The sequence below is a fragment of the Notolepis coatsorum genome (genome assembly GCF_963971535.1).
Source record: "Notolepis coatsorum genome assembly, chromosome: 10".
Lineage (NCBI taxonomy): Eukaryota > Metazoa > Chordata > Actinopteri > Aulopiformes > Paralepididae > Notolepis > Notolepis coatsorum.
The window spans coordinates 91,215,604-91,234,202 of record NC_140174.1 but is presented as its reverse complement, the minus strand read 5'-3'; the positions used below and the strand labels follow the sequence as shown (position 1 = coordinate 91,234,202).

Here is an 18,599-nt window from a genome sequence, read left to right as displayed (position 1 = left end):
AGGCTGTCAAAGTTATCGCGATATTAACGCGTTAACTCCCGATTCTATTAATGCCACTAATTTTTTTAACTCAAGATTAACTAAAAAAAAAAAAAAAAATTTTTTTTTTTTTTTTTTTTTTTTTACTAGACTTCACTCAGGTGTATTATTGATGCTCTCATTGATACTATGTTTGTTTCTGAAGTGTGTGTGTGTGTGTGTGTGTGTGTGTGTGTGTGTGTGTGTGTGTGTGTGTGTGTGTGTGTGTGTGTGTGTGTGTGTGTGTGTGAGATATAGAGAGAGAGGGGGGTGAGAGACACTTTATTCATTGTTTTAAATTATTATTTTCTTTTAAGTTATTTTGTGCATCACTCTGTTTTGAATTTGATGCAAATTTGCAATGCATGAGGGTCATCCTTTTGTGTTAAATGGCTGCATAAAGCAAGCATTTGTTGACTCGCATGTTGATAAGAGTATTAAAACTTGGAACTTGAAAAAGATCTGTTTAAGGTAAAAAAAAAATGCGATTAATTTGCGATTAATCGTGAGTTAACCATAGTTAACTCACGATTAATCGCAAATTAATCGCATTTTACTTTTAGTTAACTCACGATTAATCGCAAATTAATCGCATTTTGATTTTTTTTTACCTTAAACAGATCTTTTTCAAGTTCCAAGTTTTAATACTCTTATCAACATGCGAGTCAACAAATGCTTGCTTTATGCAGCCATTTAACACAAAAGGATGACCCTCATGCATTGCAAATTTGCATCAAATTCAAAACAGAGTGATGCACAAAATAACTTAAAAGAAAATAATAATTTAAAACAATGAATAAAGTGTGCATGAAATAATAGGGGAACGAAAACGTTAGGAACTTGTTACATTCACACACACAAGGGCTGATTAATCACACACCCCCCTCTCTCCCTCACACACACACTCTCCCAACTCTCTTTCTCTCTTGCCCCTTCCTCATCTCTCTCACCCCCCTCTCTCTCTATATCTCACACACACACACACACACACACACACACACACACACACACACACACACACACACACACACACACACACACACACACACACACACACACACACACACACACACACACACACACACACACACACACACACACACACACACACACACACACACTTCAGAAACAAACATAGTATCAATGAGAGCATCAATAATACACCTGAGTGAAGTCTAGTAAATTTTTTTTTTTTTTTTCTTTTTTTTTTAGTTAATCTTGAGTTAAAAAAATTAGTGGCATTAATAGAATCGGGAGTTAACGCGTTAATATCGCGATAACTTTGACAGCCTTAATATATATATATATATATATATATATATATATATATATATATATATATATATATATATTTATATCCAAAGCGCTTTACAATTCTTTGTTCCTCACATTCACCCATTCACACACCGACGGCAGAGGTGACCATGAAAGGGGCCAACCTGCTCATCAGGAGCAGTTAGGGGTTAACTGTCTTGCTCAAGGACACTTCGATACGCTGCCTGGGAGGAGTGGCAATCGAACCGGGACCCTTCCGATTACCAGACGACTGCTCGACCTCCTTAGCCACTGTACAGGAAATCACATGTGAATGACACGTGATGCAAAAGACACTTGACTTGTGTTAATGCTGTCTGTCCTTTTATTTGATTTTTCCCCCTCAGAGTATCTCAACGAGGACGGTCGGACTTTACTGCTGCCTCTTGTTGGGAAGATCAAGCAGCAGATGAACGTGGACCCCACCCTCTCTTCGGAGTACGCATCGTCACTCGGCCTGACAGAATTCACCAGGAGAGCCACAGATCTGGCTTTGGGGAAGACCTCTCACGCGGTCATAGAGAACCGGTTAAGAGCGCAACCATAGATAGTCTAATAACTCGTTACATACACAGTGTTACATACACAGCGTTACATACACAGTGTTACATACACAGTGTTACATAGTGTTACATACACAGTGTTACATACACAGCATTACATGCACAGTGTTACATACACAGCATTACATACACAGTGTTACATACACAGCATTACATACACAGTGTTACATACACAGCATTACATACACAGTGTTACATACACAGCATTACATACACAGTGTTACACAGCATTACATAGACAGTGTTACATACACAGCATTACATACACAGTGTTACATACACAGCATTACATACACAGTGTTACATACACAGCATTACATACACAGTGTTACATACACAGCATTGCATACACAGCATTACATACACAGTGTTACATACACAGCATTACATACACAGTGTTACATACACAGTGTTACATAATAATAACTGGACTTTGAAGAAGTCTTTATTCGGCATGCAGTGACACACACATGTGATGGGCGGCACACACACAGGAACACATACACATGCAATTTTTGTTGGGTCGCCGATGCGATTGAGTCTCTGCACTTGACCCATCGTCGTCCTTCCCCCCAAGGGCAGCCGGGAGCAGATAGGGGCTGCGGCGTGGGGCCACGCCCGGGGACCAATCCAAGTGCTCCTGTCCGTCTTCGTCAGGGACGTGACAGCGTTAGCGATCTGTTGTGCATGTTTTTCCATTGGGTTTATCTTATCGGGGGGGGGGGACCCTAGCGAGCACGGGGAGAACATGCAAACTACACACAGAAAGGCCTGGGAGATACCCCACCTGGGTACCTGGCAATGCGGAAACCTGGTCCCCAAGCGGGAATCGAAACCTGGACCTTCTAGCTGTGAGGCAGCAGTGTTAACCACTACACCACCGTGCAGCGTTACATACACAGCGTTACATTCACAGCATTACATACTGTTACGGTTGGAACGCTTTGATGGCTTGATGTGGTGTGAAACCCAGTTTGCAGTATAGAACGGAGAGATACTTAACAGGATATATAGGAGACGGAAGGCGTTGGTTGCTTCTTTCGATATAACGTGCACTTTATTGACACACGGAAAACAATGATATAAACACAACACTAAGAGTCATCACGACGGTGAACAACAACAAAAGGTAATGATCCAGCAACGGACAGCTGGATCGACAACACTTATATACAAGGACTAATTAGAGACAAGAGGATGATTAGTGAGATGACACACAGCTGGGTAATGACTACACATGAAACGTAACAGGGGAAATATACAGAAACATGACAACACCAAACAGCACATAGATACAGACACAAGGAGACAAAACTAAATTAGACAATGGGGCACAGTAAGGACAACAGATGAACACACAACAGGTTGGTGATGACAGACAGGACATTAATAAATAAAAGACAACAAAGATGAATGCACTGAACTAGTCCCCCTAATGGTTGAGAGACGTAGTTCAGGCGTGGGAATTGTCCATGGACAGATGAGGGTTGTGGGAATTGTCCATGGACAGATGAGGGTTGTGGGAATTGTCCATGGACAGATGAGGGATGTGGGAATTGTCCATGGACAGATGAGGGTTGTGACGCAGGACCGGGGGAACCCTTACACATACAGTGTTACATACACAGTGTTACATACTCAGCATTTGTCGTGAATTATCAAAATGAAACATGTCTGATCCCAAGGAATGTACAATTCTACAGGACGAACGCTGTGGTAAGTGGTTATAGGGAAACAGTAGTTTATATCTGGCCAATAACCATAGGAAATAATTAATAGACTTCGGTTAGAGATAAAAGAATCATGTAGATGGATAAAGTAGAAGGACAAATGAACTGAAAAGCATTGATTAGAGAAAATACATTATCTATCTGTCTCTCTGGCAAAGGAGAAGTCAATAAGAAAACACTCTATTTTTATGACTCCAGAAGTCTTGGGGCCTTAAGGCCAGTAAGTAACAGTGGAACAGATGGTCTTGTTGACCAAGAGAGAAACGGATGAATAGATTGTCACCTAAATGTAGTTTAGGGTGATTGACAAACCCAGCTGCAAAATAGGAAAAGGGCTGACTAGCAGCCCCCCCTTGTTAGGCTAGGGGTAGATAAGCCAACTGCTATCTATTTCAAACGAAATGGCTTCCTGTAAGCTCCTGAGGGCCCTGAGATAGTTGACATGACTCCTCCTGGGTCAACAGAACCCTGTGTAAGGAATTTGAGAACTGGTTTAAATACAATAAATAGTTGTAATAAGATACAGAATATTATCAGAAATATTCTGCCCATAGAGAAGAATAGGTCTTGCTAATCAACTCAGTATAAGACTATAAAAATACGGATTGATCCTTTAAAAATTGAGTTACGCTATAAAACATTATGAACCAAAGATTAGAAGTCAGATCAAGATGCTTAGTGTTTTAAAAGGTTAAAACCTAAGCTAAAGATTACTTTAGAATATAGAAATTAGAGCTGGGCCGTTAACGGCGTTAACGTGCTGCGTTATCGCGAGACTAGTATCGCGCGATAATATAATTGACGCCGTTAATCTTTTTCTCAACGTTGGGTCTGTATTGTCCTTAAATACTTGCCGTAGTTCCCAGCTGTGGTACCAGGAAGTGATTGCACTACCGGAGCTGTAGTCAGAATAATGTGTTAAACTAAAGTAGTGGTCCGGTAATCATTGTTATACAGGTGAGGTTAAGAAGTCCTCAGGATATAACACAATTCGGCGATGAGGACATCTGAATCTGCGCAATGCAAGAAAAAAGAAGTCCGTTGCAAGCTTTGTTTACATTATTAATGTTAGCGAGTTAGCATGTTAGCTCACGTTGATACGGGCGGCACTGGGAAACATCTACAAGAGGAGGAAATCCACTTTACACACTAAAGGAAGGATCGACTGGACTATCGTGAGTGTTTACAACAGAAATGGCTTGGGTTATTGGAAATATTGGACCGTTTGATGACAATGTAGCCCCTTTCGTGACTGTGATGCACGGAGTGAATCCACAGTCACTTGCTCCTCAATAGGAAACTAACCTAGATTTAACATGAAGGACTGGTTCTGGCTGAACCGTTCGTTATACAAGAATCACAGAGACGTTTCAAAGGTGCTCACAGTTGCACGAGGGTTTCGGACAGAGATACGGGATGGTTTGAAAGCTCTGCGTTGCTAATAAACATTTTAAATAATTTTTATAAACTGCTCAAAACGGCATTATTTCCGCCGTTGGGTGATCACAGCGCATGCGCACCATCCCTTATCTCTGTCCGAAATCCTCGTGCAACTGTGAGTACCTTTGTAATTTCTCTGTGATTCTTGTACAACGAACGGTTCGGCCAGAACCAGTCCTTCATGGTAAATCTAGGTTGGTTTCCTATTGAGGAGCAAGTGACTGTGGATTCACTCAGTGCATCACAGTCACGAAAGGGGCTAATGACAATGTGGAGCAAATAAATGAAAATGGGGGACCCTGATGTAAACAAGACAAACGTCTTTCTCTGGTCTGCATCCCCTTAACAATTGTATGTATTGAGCCGTACTGTATTGTACCCATTCTGCAATCTGTTAAATAACGTTTTCATTCATTCATTCATTCATTCATTCATGGAACTGTTACACTGAGCTTGCACTGAATTTGTTGAGAAACCTGCTTCTGCAGCAGTCTGTGTGTGAGCAACCAGTCAGCAGCATTGTGAATTTAGAGATTCACTAAAAGACACATTGAGAGACAGGTTTGTGTGTGGATTAAGAAATGAAGGTTCACAGAAGAAACTACTGACAGAGAGTGATTTGACACTGGAGAGAGCTGTCAATATCAGTGTAACAATGTTAATGGCATCAAAGGAAGGGCACAGAAAATTACGATAAATCTGGTTTTAAAAGAAACACTGGAAATTACAAAAAGAAGAGACATGTTCATGCTGTTGAACAAGGAGATAGAACAGCTAGTGACTCCTCAGATGAAGAGGAGAGGATAAATCTCCTCCTCTGGTCATTATTTGGGTAGAACACACCTATTTTGAACACCTTCGGCAGATTTTTTATTTTTTTTTGGGCCATTTTAATCTAGATTAATCTAGATTAATTCCAGGATTGCAGGTAGATTAATCTAGATTAAAAAAATGTATCTATGCCCAGCTCTAATAGAAATACAACCAGCAGGGTTAGAGATCAAAAATAGGTTTAATTAGATAGTCAAAAGGACAAGAACTCAAGGAAAGACTTTTAGTAACTATCTAGTCAAAATAAAGAATCCTCTCTAAAGTTTAAAGATAATAAAAGCATGACAAAATACTTTTAGCTGTTAGACTAGAAAACGACTCATGCTCAATTTCGGTTTAGGAGAGAGGGCCGTTAAAACCAGAGGCTTTCCATATAAGGAGAAGAAATGATAAAAATAGTCTGTATATAAATATTACCATGCCCCTTTAAGATCCAAAATGGCCGATATCAAGCTTAGCCAATAGAAAGAAGTGACGCCCCTAGCGATCGTCACTAGGACGCCGCGGGAAGGGGGCGGAGAGTTGTCTTTAACTACAGGAGCTGGCGCAGAGGAAGGAGCAGGAAAACGAGCGCATCCCCAGCGCTGCGCCAGAGAATCGCTGAGACCAGAGTTGAGACCAGCGTTACATACACAGCGTTACATACACAGCATTACATACACAGCGTTACATACACAGTGTGTAACTGCCTCTCTTGCAATGATGACGCAACCCGTCTTTGATCTTTACTGATTGGCTTTATTTCCGTTCGAAGAGAACATCTTTATTCCGAACCGTAAAACTGTGAAAACATACATGAAATACAATAAATCACTGATCAAACCATAACAACATACATACATATTATCGGTCGTTGCAAGGTTGGTTGTTAACCCACTGAACTTAACTACAAGCGCATTACAGCCCCAAACGTACCTTGTTGACTGCATGCAATATGAGAGGAAAGTTAAGAGCTCTGGTGATGATGTGTCTTGTCTGCTGTTCGTGGAGGAGTGAGAAGGGCCGAGCCTCGTAGCGGCGCTCTGCCGCGGAGCGGAGCGGCAGAGCTTGCGGCATTATGTAGCCCTAATCCGCCATGATTTTCATTCGAAGCTCAGCTCACCTGGCAGCGCAGCGGTCCTGCGGTCCGTTGTTGACAAGTTCGAATCCCATCAAATTTTTTTTTAACATGTATTCTTTCGCCGGTTAAGGTTAGGCATGGTTAAGGTTAAGGTTAGGCATTCTTTCGGAGTTGGTTAAGGTTAGAACGGTTAAGTTTAGGCGCTGTTAAGGAGCTGGTTAAGGTTAGAGTTTGTCTTAGAGAATGGCAATATTCTTTCTATGGTTAAGGTTAAGGTTAGGCATGGTTAAGGTTAAGGTTAGGCATTGTTTCGGAGTTGGTTAAGGTTAGAACGGTTAAGTTTAGGCGCTGTTAAGGAGCTGGTTAAGGTTAGCGTTTGTCTTAGAGAATGGCAATAGACAGCCTATTTCCGCACTGCCGCTCTCTCGCGCTGCCGCGGTCACATGGTCAAATTGTCACATTCTTGCACTCCTCCGCTGTTAGAAAGCAACACGCGGGCGGGTCTACTATGACATCACCGCTATGACCTCACAATATTCCAGAACGTTCTAGCCTGTTCTAACTGGTTCTACTATGACATCACACTGCAGCTTAACTGGAATTACCCTATGACGCGGCTGCAGTTACACAGTGTTACATACACAGCATTACATACACAGCGTTACCTCTGCACAAAAAGGGCAGCAAATTAGACCCAGGCAACTACCGCCCTGTTTCTATTCTCACCTCCATCTCGAAAGTCATGGAAAAAATAGTCTACGAACAGGTCGAAAAGTACCTAGCGGAAAAAAATCTAATCTACGAATTCCAATCTGGCTTCAGAACATCCCACTCCACTGACACATGCCTTCTCTATTTGAATGACCACATCAAACAAGAGGTGGACACAGGCAAATACTGCGGCATGGTCATGCTGGACCTACAAAAGGCCTTTGACACGGTCAATCACTCCATTCTGATTGACAAGCTAAAAGCAATTGGTTTTGATAGTCTATCAGTGAGCTGGATGCAATCCTACCTTGAGGGGAGGGAACAGATGGTGGAGGTAAACGGTACCCTATCCCCCCCCCCTCACAGTGAGCTGTGGTGTTCCACAAGGAAGCATACTAGGACCGCTACTGTTCCTAATTTATGCAAATGACATGTCGTCAGCTTGTGACTGCAACTTGTTCCTGTTTGCGGACGACTCAGCCCTGCTGGTCTCTGACAAGAACAAGTTACAGTTTGAAAAAACCCTCAGCTCGGAACTAGGCAGAATCTGCATATGGCTCGCTGATAACAAACTATCATTACACATGGGCAAAACAGAGTCCATTCTCTTCGGTTCAAATAACAAACTCAGCAAGACCGACGGCTTCTCAGTTACAGTGGGTGACAATATTGTCACAAGGAAAGACGAAATTACCTACCTGGGTTCCATCCTAGAGGCTAATCTCTCCTGTGACAAAATGGCATCCAATGTAATAAAAAAAGTCAACCAACGAACTCGATTCTTGTACCGGATCTCCTCTCTGGTAAACAAGAATACCCTGAAGACTCTGGCAGGAGCACTCATTCAGGGGTACTACGACTATGCTTGCACCTCATGGTACCAAAGCACCTCAAAGGCGCTAAAAACAAAATTACAAACATCTCAAAACAAACTGGTCAGACTACTGCTTGACCTTACTCCTAGAACCCACCTCACCCCTGCCCACTTTGACAACCTAGGATGGCTTAGAGTAGACGACAGAGTACAGCAACTTGCAATGGGCCTGGTCTACAAGATACACTACACGACCAAGGTACCCATGTACATGTCAAAATACTTCCCAAAGGTCAGTGAATACCACGATCACAACACCAGAGGGAGCGCCACAAATCATGTTAAACCCAGATTCGGCTCAAATAACGGACTAAACACGTTTTGCAATTATCCCACATCAATGTGGAACGCCCTACCCAAAGCTGTAAAGGAATGTGGATCACTACCCACTTTCAAAACCTCTCTCAAGGGACACCTACGGGAGACTGCAATTCAACACTGGCCCCTGTAAATATCCTAACCCAACCCCCTCCAATGTACAGTCATTTACCTAGTATGGTTTTGTCAATAGTCCAATGTACAATTTTGTTTGTTTGTACAGTGTCTCCCCCCCCCCCCCCCCCCCCCCCCCAATGTACAGTTTTGCTTGTTTATACAGTGTGCCCCCCCCCCCCCCCAACCACCTCCAATGTAGATTACCCAGTATGGTTGTCAATATCCCAGTGTACCCAACCCCCCCCCACCCAACCTCCTCCAATGTACAGTTTCTACGTCAAATGTATATACTCCCTTTTCCTGACTCCTTCTTTATCACAAACAGTACTGTATTTGCAAAAATGTCATAAATGTATAGATGTAGCAGTACTGACTATCTGTATGTCATGTATGTCATATATGTCCTGATGAATTGAAAATGGGGGACCCTGATGTAAACAAGACGAAAGTCTTTCTCTGGTCTGCATTCCCTTAACAATTGTGTGTATTGAGCTGTACTGTATTGTACCCATTCTGCAATCTGTTAATAAAGTTTTCAATCAATCAATCAATCAATCAAACATACACATTTACATACACATCGTTACATACACAGCGTTACATACACAGTTACATACACAGTTACATACACAGTTACATACACAGCATTACATACACAGCATTACATACACAGCATTACATACACAGCGTTACATACACAGCATTACATACACAGCATTACATACACAGCGTTACATACCCAGCGTTACATACACAGCATTACACAGCATTACATACACAGTTACATACACAGTGTTACATACACAGTGTTACACAGCATTACATACACAGTTACATACACAGTGTTACATAAACAGTGTTACATACACAGTGTTACATACACAGCGTTACATACACAGCATTACATACACAGTACATTCCGTGTCACCGGGTAGTCCACCATGATCTCCTCGAGAACCTGCTCTGACCGACCTCCAGCCACCTCCAGCTTTCATCGCATATATGAAACTGGACTTGAAGAAGAAGTCTTTATTTGTAGCACACATTGCTACATTGTCATGCAGCGAACAGACACATGCATAGGAACACACACGCGCATTGTCTTTTCTTTAGGTCGTCGTTGAAATGTCCTCTCTGCGCTTGACCCATCCCGTCGTTCTTCCCCCCAAGGGCAGCCGGGAGCAGACATGGGTTTGGGCATTGGGGCAGTGCCCCGGGGGCCAATCCAAGTGCTCTTGTCTGACTCCGTCAGGGTCGCGACAGTGTTAGCGATCTGTTCTGCATGTTTTTCCATTGGGTGTATCTCTCCTTCTGGACGGGAAACCCTTGCGAGCACGGGGGGAGAACATGCAAACTCCACACAGAAAGGCCCGGGAGATACCCCACCTGGGTACCTGGCCACCTGGCAACCTGGTCCCCAAGCAGGAATCGAACCCAGGACCTTCTTGCTGTGAGGCGACAGGTAGCATCTGACTGTTATAGCTGAATTCTAATGTGTTGCCTTCTGGGCCTCCTGGTCCTGCAGGTCTTGGGTATCCAAACCGTTGGTGGAACCAGCGCTGTGCGTCTCGGGGCTGAACTCTTGAGATACTGGTACAACGTCAAGTCTGCTTGGTGCGGGCCGATCTACCTATCCTCCCTTTGTGACGGTAAGTCAAATAATCACAATCGCAATAAATTATTCATCGACAACACTGTACATACTGGAACACATGTTACACGTGTGAGAGCAGGACCTCACATGCAAAGACAGGGCAAGATGAGGCAGAGAGAAGATAATCAGGGTGACAACATTTAAAGGGGCCTTTTAAAAGTGGAGATATTCCCTTGCGGAAAGGTATCATAATTCATTTATTTTGTATAGCGCTTTTCAAAGACCCAAAGTCGCTGACAATAGGCAAAAAAAAGAAAAAAAAAGAAACAAAGAAAACAAAGAAACATGGAACCACAGGGAAACGGAGGACAATAAGAATACACAGGAACATAAAAACCACGAGTAATGGATAACAAATACGGAAGTGAGTAGGGGACACAGTCGGGAGGAGAGTAAGGGAAAACCAAGGGGGGTGGGGGGGGGGGGGGGCAGGAGAGGAGAGAACGTGGGGCAGGGGGAAATGGTGGCAAGTTGGAGGATGGTGGTTTTTAGTATGATGGTGATTTCAGTTTTACCATGACACCGGCCATTGTGTAGATCATTTACCATGGCAGTACCCTGGTAAACACAGAGTGACAGAGTGACAGTACCATCTTTCTGGACTTTTACATTTAAAACAACATTGTGAATATTACACTTACTGTACACTTAATGTAGATCTCTGTATTTTGTACTGTATATTTTATATTAGATTGTACATACATAACAGAGGAAATGTGAATGTGAAATGTGAATCCCGGACCGTAGTTTATTATTATAATTATGGTATTTTTAGGCTTATTTTATTCCTTATTCTAAGGCAATTTTTTGTTATTCGTATTCGTGATTTGTTTTGTCTACCTAAATGTTTACTGTGAGCGATTTGTATTGCCAAATTTCCCTCGGGATGATTAAAGTATTTCTATTTCTATTATTCTATTGTATTAAAGGTTATGTATCACCATGGTATCACTTTTGCAATTAAACAATACCATGGTATAATCCAATTATTTAAACTATGATAGCATCATTGTAGTGACCAAAACAATTGGTCCTCATTCTCGAACGTGTTCGTAAGTCCCTTTGTAAATATCGTGATAAACATTTCGTACCAACAGATTTACGGAAATCCTCCTCCGGATTCCTGAATATGTGAAACGGTCTCCCTATCTCGTCAACGTCTTCGTAGCTGGGTTCCCATGAATGAAATACGTCACTCATTCTTAAACTAAAAGGCGTGTTCTCGTTCATTGAATTTGCATACAGACACGCCCCGCCAGTAGGACTTACTACTATAATACCTACATAACCTAATAACACCTGGTGGGCAGGGCCGCCTCAGGGGGTGTGCGAGCAGTGCGGTCGCACAGGGCCTCGCGGGAAGGGGGGCCTCGCACAAAAAAAATAAAAAAAAATAAAAATTTTTTTTTTTTTTTTTTTTTTTTTTTTTTTGCGATGCTCCCCTTCCCGCGAGGCCCTTTTTCATCACAGACCAAAAATCTAGTTTTGCTTATATGCTTATATATTTCACATTAGACACGTTTGTAGAATGTTCCTGGCTCTGCGGCTCTGCAGCAGACATACTCACTATTGGAGCTCTGGGGCTCTGCAGCAGACATACTATTGGTTTCAACGAAGGGAGGGGTTACATCATGTGTAAGCCGGCGTGCGTCAGCTGCGTTTGACTATTTCGCGCGTGCAGCTTTGGAGGTTATGCTTAGTTATGCCAGCCAAAACGAAGAGGACGGTCATTCGGCAGATGGACTGAAGATGAAAGTTGTTGCATGTTAGACAGTTCAGTCAGGCTTAGCTGAAGGCAGGGACAGCTAGTTAGCTTTAGCTACGTTATAATATCGAGTGCTAACGTGTGGTTCAGTCGGGATAGCCATGATGATGTCGGCTAGTAGCTAGCTTAACTAAAGGCTAACTAGCGTTAGCTAACCTAGAGAGAGCGCGTGCAGCATTGTTATGCCAAGATGAAGAGGACGGTCATTCGGCAGATGAACTTCGTCAACTCCACGCGGTTGTCTCCATCCTCTTGGACGTTTGGTGAGTTTTTAATGCACTCTATTCTATTCCCGCCGTGGATATATATCTCTCTCTCTCTCGGGAGCCAAACGGGCCGGCTAGCTGTTGTAGTAGCTAACGGTGTGTGGCCTGGTGTCAGTACCTGGCTACTCTATTTGCAGTTAGCCTATTTAGCTGATGTCGGCCATTGGCTCCTTGCTACTTTGTTTTCTCTGGTATAGACCCTCTTCTCTTTGGATTTAAGTGTTGATCTTTGTCCTTTTGGATCTATGTATATTCATGTTGCCTTTGTGAAGTTATCTTTTCCTTCTGTTTTGTTCTTCCATTAAAAGTTGAATATCCTTTAGGGGCTCATCTTTGCTTATCTCTCTCATACATGCTCTCTCTCTAACACACACACACAGACATGCTCTCTCTCTCTAACACACAAACACACATGCTCTCTCTCTCTCTTTCTAACACACACAGACATGCTCTATATCTCTCTCTAACACAAAATGACATGCTCTCTCTATATATATTTCTCTCTCTTTCTAACACACATATACATGCTCAAGTTTCTCAAGTTTCTTTAATAGTTGTCATACAGAAGTACAGAATACTTTTATACAAAATGCTTCTTACTGTTACGCTCCAGAGACTGTGCAAGACAAGATAAGTATGAAATAAAATAACATAGTATAGCATAGTATAGCATGTATACTATTATATATATATATATATATATATATATATATATATATATATATATATATATATATATATATATACTATTATATATATATATATATATATATATATTTTTTTTTTTTACCTTTTAGGGGGGGGGGGGCTCGCGTTTAAATCTCGCACAGGGCCTCGCATTTCTCCCAGGCGGCCCTGGTGGTGGGACAGCTGAAACGATGGTAAATGCCGTGAAACATAGGTTGATACACACGGCCCTGGACCAGCCGACTAAATGACCTCTGACCTCGCCGTCTTCTCTTCAGACTCCTTGGCCGTCACCTTCCAGGCAGCGGGGATCCGGGACATCCGTCAGTATAGTTACTGGGATGCGGAGCGGCGGGGCGTGTGTTTGGACCTGGAGGAGGCTCCGGAGCGTGGTGGTGCTGTCCGCCTCCGGCCACAGCCCCACCGGAGCAGACCTCTCTCAGGCGCACTGGAGGCGGATCGCACAGGTCATGATGGTAATAGACGCGAGCATCTGCGCCTTTCAATGAGGTCCAGAGGAGAATATCGCCGATGTCACCGCTACTAGTGTCGGTCGCGAACGAAACGGCTCTTACAGTAGAGCCGACTCTTTAAAGTGACCAACGGGAGCTGGCTCCTGATTGGGAGCCGATTCGTTTTTCTCCAATTTTTCTCTGTTAAAACTAAGCTAAGCTTGTACTTTATAATACATTTTTTGTAGCACTCTGCTCCATGTTGAGTATGTAAATAAAGCCATATAAATAATAAACATTTGATATAATGTATGTTTTTGACATTAGTCATTCATTTTACACATAATTTTACTTACATTTTGGTAATAGATTAATTTAAGCAACAACAAATCTGAGGAGCCGCTTGGGAGCCGAAAGAGCCGGCTCTCTAAGAAGATAAATTCCTATCACTCACCACTACCACCCAAGACTGAGGAGCGGTTGATTATATCCACATTGGGATCATCTGATTACCAGTGGTGGAAGGTAACTACTGTATGTCTTTGTTTAAGTACTGTACTTAAAGGAACATGATAACTTTATGGGAAATTTGCTTATTTGCCATCTACCCTGGAGTTAGAATTATTAGACATTCGTTTTCTAAGCAGATATACTCAGAACTATTTTTTGCCAAACCACTGCTGCCTGGGCAAAGTGATTTCATCACCTCAAAAGCCCAGTTCTTTCAAAAAGCAACAGGGCTTTTGAGGTCATTAAATCACTGCGCCCAGGCTAATAAGCTAATTTCCCAAAAAGTTGGCATCTTCCTCTAAGTACAATTTTGAGGTAGGGGAGAACGGGGATAGTTGTCACACTTTTTACTCTAGTGTGAATTGCTCATCATCAAAACATTTTTCAATAGTCATTCCTAGCGTCTCTCCAAGTTAGTAGAATTGGAAGAGCTGCATAAAACAATGATGTCTTCTATGCAGCACAGATACTCTAGCCCAGTGGCGGCTGGTGAATTCTTCTCCGGGGGGGGGGGGGGGGGGAATTAATTAGTATCCCCCCCTATCTCTCCTTCTCTCTCTTTCTCTCTCTCACTCACACACAGCGCGACGTGGAATCTATCACAAGGAACTGCAAAAGATCAGACCTAGTAGTATGTGTAGTATATACCAAGAATAACTTCAGTATGAGTACAGGGCTGTACACATATTTTGCATATTGTTAAACGAGCCAAGGCTAGCTATTAAACTATCGATATGAATTGAAAATGGGGGACCCTGATGTAAACAAGACAAACGTCTTTCTCTGGTCTGCATCCCCTTAACAATTGTGTGTATTGAGCCGTACTGTATTGTACCCATTCTGCAATCTGTTAAATTAAGTTTTCATTCATTCATTCATTCAAACATAGACCATCACAAGAGTTGAATGGGGCGAGATATTCAGATGTCCAGTTCACAACAAGGCTTGTTGTTGTTGAACAAGACATAATCCACTTCTTTTAAATACAAAAGAAACTCCATATGTATATCTTGTCATTTTAAACAAGTTACCATTCATTGTCCGGGTGATTATGCCCCACCTGCGGCGAAATTTATTAGTTAGTTCAACAACAACACAGCATCGCTCTAACAGGGAGAGAGAGAGAGAGAGAGAGAGAGAGAGAGAGAGAGAGAGAGAGAGAGAGAGAGAGAGAGAGAGAGAGAGAGAGAGAGAGAACGCGACTCACTTGTTTAAGTTGAAGCCGCCTCGGTCCAGCAGGGCTTGATAAAGTGTATACTGTATGTCCACTGCCCAGACTGCATCCAGACATATAGCTTGTTGTTGTTGTTGTTGTTGTTGTTGTTGTTGTTGTTGTTGTTGTTGTTGTTGTTGTTGTTGTTGTTGTTGTTGTTGTTGTTGTTGTTGTTCTTACCGAAGTTACCGAACCAGCTAACTACTGGCAAACAACCAGACTAGCAGAGCGTATTTCCTAGTAGCCCCTCGAGGCGATGTCACGTGCCACTCTCAGCCAATAGAGTGACTACATCATGCACTCGAGCAAGCGCCCTCTGGTATCGTATTTGACAGCGCTATGTTGTATGTACGTATTTATTTTTGTATTTTATTTTTTTATTATTTTTTAAACAAACACATAAACAAACATGACAACACACAATAGGATATACAAATACACATATGCTCCAGCTCAAAAAAAATGCATCTAATGCATTAAAGGATTGGTCGAAGATTACAGGTGTAAATGACTTATGGCGTTCACTCAACCCCATGACCCGGAAGTACTCTTGTCGATCTGCGAGACATAATACATTATCCAGAATAGATTACGTTTTCACAACCCCGAGACTATTTGATAACTACGATGTGGAAATGATACCCAATGCATTGTCTGATCACTGTTATTTACTCTTAAAAGGAACATTTGGTATACTATCATCCCGAGCCCCAAGATGGCGATTTAACACGATGCTGCTTAATAACAAGGAATTCATTACACAAATCAAAGAAGCTCTTACGGTATTCCTACGGATAAATGTGAATTCGGTGCAGGACCCCAGAATATTATGGATGTCGACAAAGGGAATGATCAAGGATTTCACTGATAGCTTTTCCTCCCAAATACGCAAGAATCGATGCTCAAAACTGGCTGAACTGGAAACACTTTACTCAACGTTATTTAATTCTTTGCAATACAACAACTCGGTTCAACTGGAAAATCAAGTCAATATACTAAAAAAAGAGATTAACGCCATATACAGACAACAATCTGAATTGCAAATACGTAGCACAAGACAACAGCAGTACTCCCAAGGTTCCAAACCAAGTCACCTATTAGCTATGCGACTAAGAGTCAACGCAAAATTTGCAGATATAACTACCATTAGAGCACAACAAGGACTTGTTACAGAACCCAAAGAAATAAACACGACATTCAAAGAATTCTACTCCAATTTATACAAATCAGAAACGACCTTCGATCAAAACAAGATGGACACATATCTTAATCAAATTAACCTCCCTAAACTTTCAGAGGATGACGCTAAACAGTTAGAAACACCGATCACACTAGATGAACTTAGGGAGGCCATATCTGAAATGCAAAGTGGAAGGGCCCCTGGAAGAGACGGTATCCCACCAGAAATGTACCTCTCTTGTTGGGACATAATTGGACCCTTATTACTAAATATGATTTTATACTCAGTCAAGGAGGGGAACTTCCATAAGAATGACAATATTGCACTCATAACAGTCCTCCTCAAAAAAGACAAAGACCCCACCGAGTGCGGTAGTTACAGACCTTTAAGCCTCCTCGGAACCGATATCAAACTGTACTCTAAGGTATTAGCCATCAGACTACAAAAGCATATGACGTCTTTAATTCATCCGGACCAAACAGGCTTCATAAGAGGCCGCCTGATCACTGATAACATAAGACGATTACTACACGTACTAGATGCTAACAAGGAAGACAACACACCTAAGGCGATGCTGTCCCTGGATGCAATGAAAGCTTTTGACAGGTTGGAATGGTCGTATCTATGGGCAGTGTTAGAAAGGATGGGGTTAGGAAAAGGATTCATTGATATGATTAAAGTATTATACAAAGACCCATCGGCCATGATTACAACAGGTACAATCACCTCCGAAATCTTTCCAGTATCACGGTCTTCCAGACAGGGTTGCCCCCTTAGTCCCGGACTATTCGATCTATCATTAGAGCCTTTAGCACAATATATAAGACAATCCCAATCCATAGAACCAATCGTAATCAAGGGCACACAACACAAAATTTTTTTATATGCGGACGACGTAATACTGTTCATGCAAAACCCCAACACCGCATTGCCTCATCTTCTCAAGTTGATTGAGGACTTTGGAGATTTATCAGGATTTAGGATAAATTGGCCGAAGTCGGCCTTCCTCCCACTTAACGCCCCTGCAAAAAGAAATATAACCCTCCCAGAAGAGATACCGATGGTAAAACACTTTAGATGTTTGGGAGTTGAAATATTCCCTACCATAAGCCAAACGGTGAAGCACAATTACATAAAAATCCAAAACAAAATCAAATACGACCTTGTCAGGTGGTCAAAACTTAAAAACTCAGTACAAGCACGGATATCAATAATTAAGATGGACGTCCTACCTAGAATCAACTTCTTCAGCTCAATGCTACCGTTACCCCCTCCAAAGGGTTACTGGAAAGAATTACACTCCTCCACATACAAATTTATTTGGAATAACAAACCACCACGTATAAAAAGATCCACCGCACAGAGAAACAAAGCAGACGGTGGTATGGCATTTCCAGATTTCCACCACTATTTTAAGGCATACACTTTAAGACCACTGACAACATGGTTTGATCCCCAAGCATCAGTATCCTGGAGAAATTTAGAAGAAAATATAGTAGCTCCACATAGGCTGAAGGACATAGTGTACACCAAATTATCAATTAAGCAATGCGAACGGAAATTTGGCCCCATAATTACTCATGCAATCCGGATATGGCGTGAAACACAAAAAAAAGACTCTATCCCACATAAATGGCATAATCATACTCCCTTATTCAATAACAATGCACTCTTGATTGGAAAACAACCTATAAGATTCCCTAGATGGGAAAAGCAAGGCATACACACATTAGTAGACGTTTTCAACAAACAGGGTTTTTGTAGTTTTGATGAGATATGCAAAAAATGTAATCTCACCAAGTCCTCATATTATTTTTACGCACAGTTATTGGCATGTTTGAAGGCTCACGGTGTTCCATTAAGGATACCAATTGTACACCACAGATACCACAAATT

The 18,599-nt window shown here is 42.0% G+C and overlaps 1 protein-coding gene across 1 annotated transcript in view; it reads left to right on the top strand.

Annotated features, from left to right (window-relative positions):
* Positions 1–14,076, top strand: part of adrb3a (adrenoceptor beta 3a) — an 80,951-nt gene extending 66,875 nt beyond the window's left edge. Inside the window, 4 exon segments of the mRNA XM_084322426.1 lie at positions 1,680–1,860; positions 10,502–10,625; positions 13,627–13,738; positions 13,740–14,076. Coding sequence (XP_084178552.1) covers positions 1,680–1,860; positions 10,502–10,625; positions 13,627–13,738; positions 13,740–13,857 — 535 coding nt within the window. The 3' untranslated portion in view covers positions 13,858–14,076.
* Positions 14,077–18,599: the final 4,523 nt, after the last annotated feature.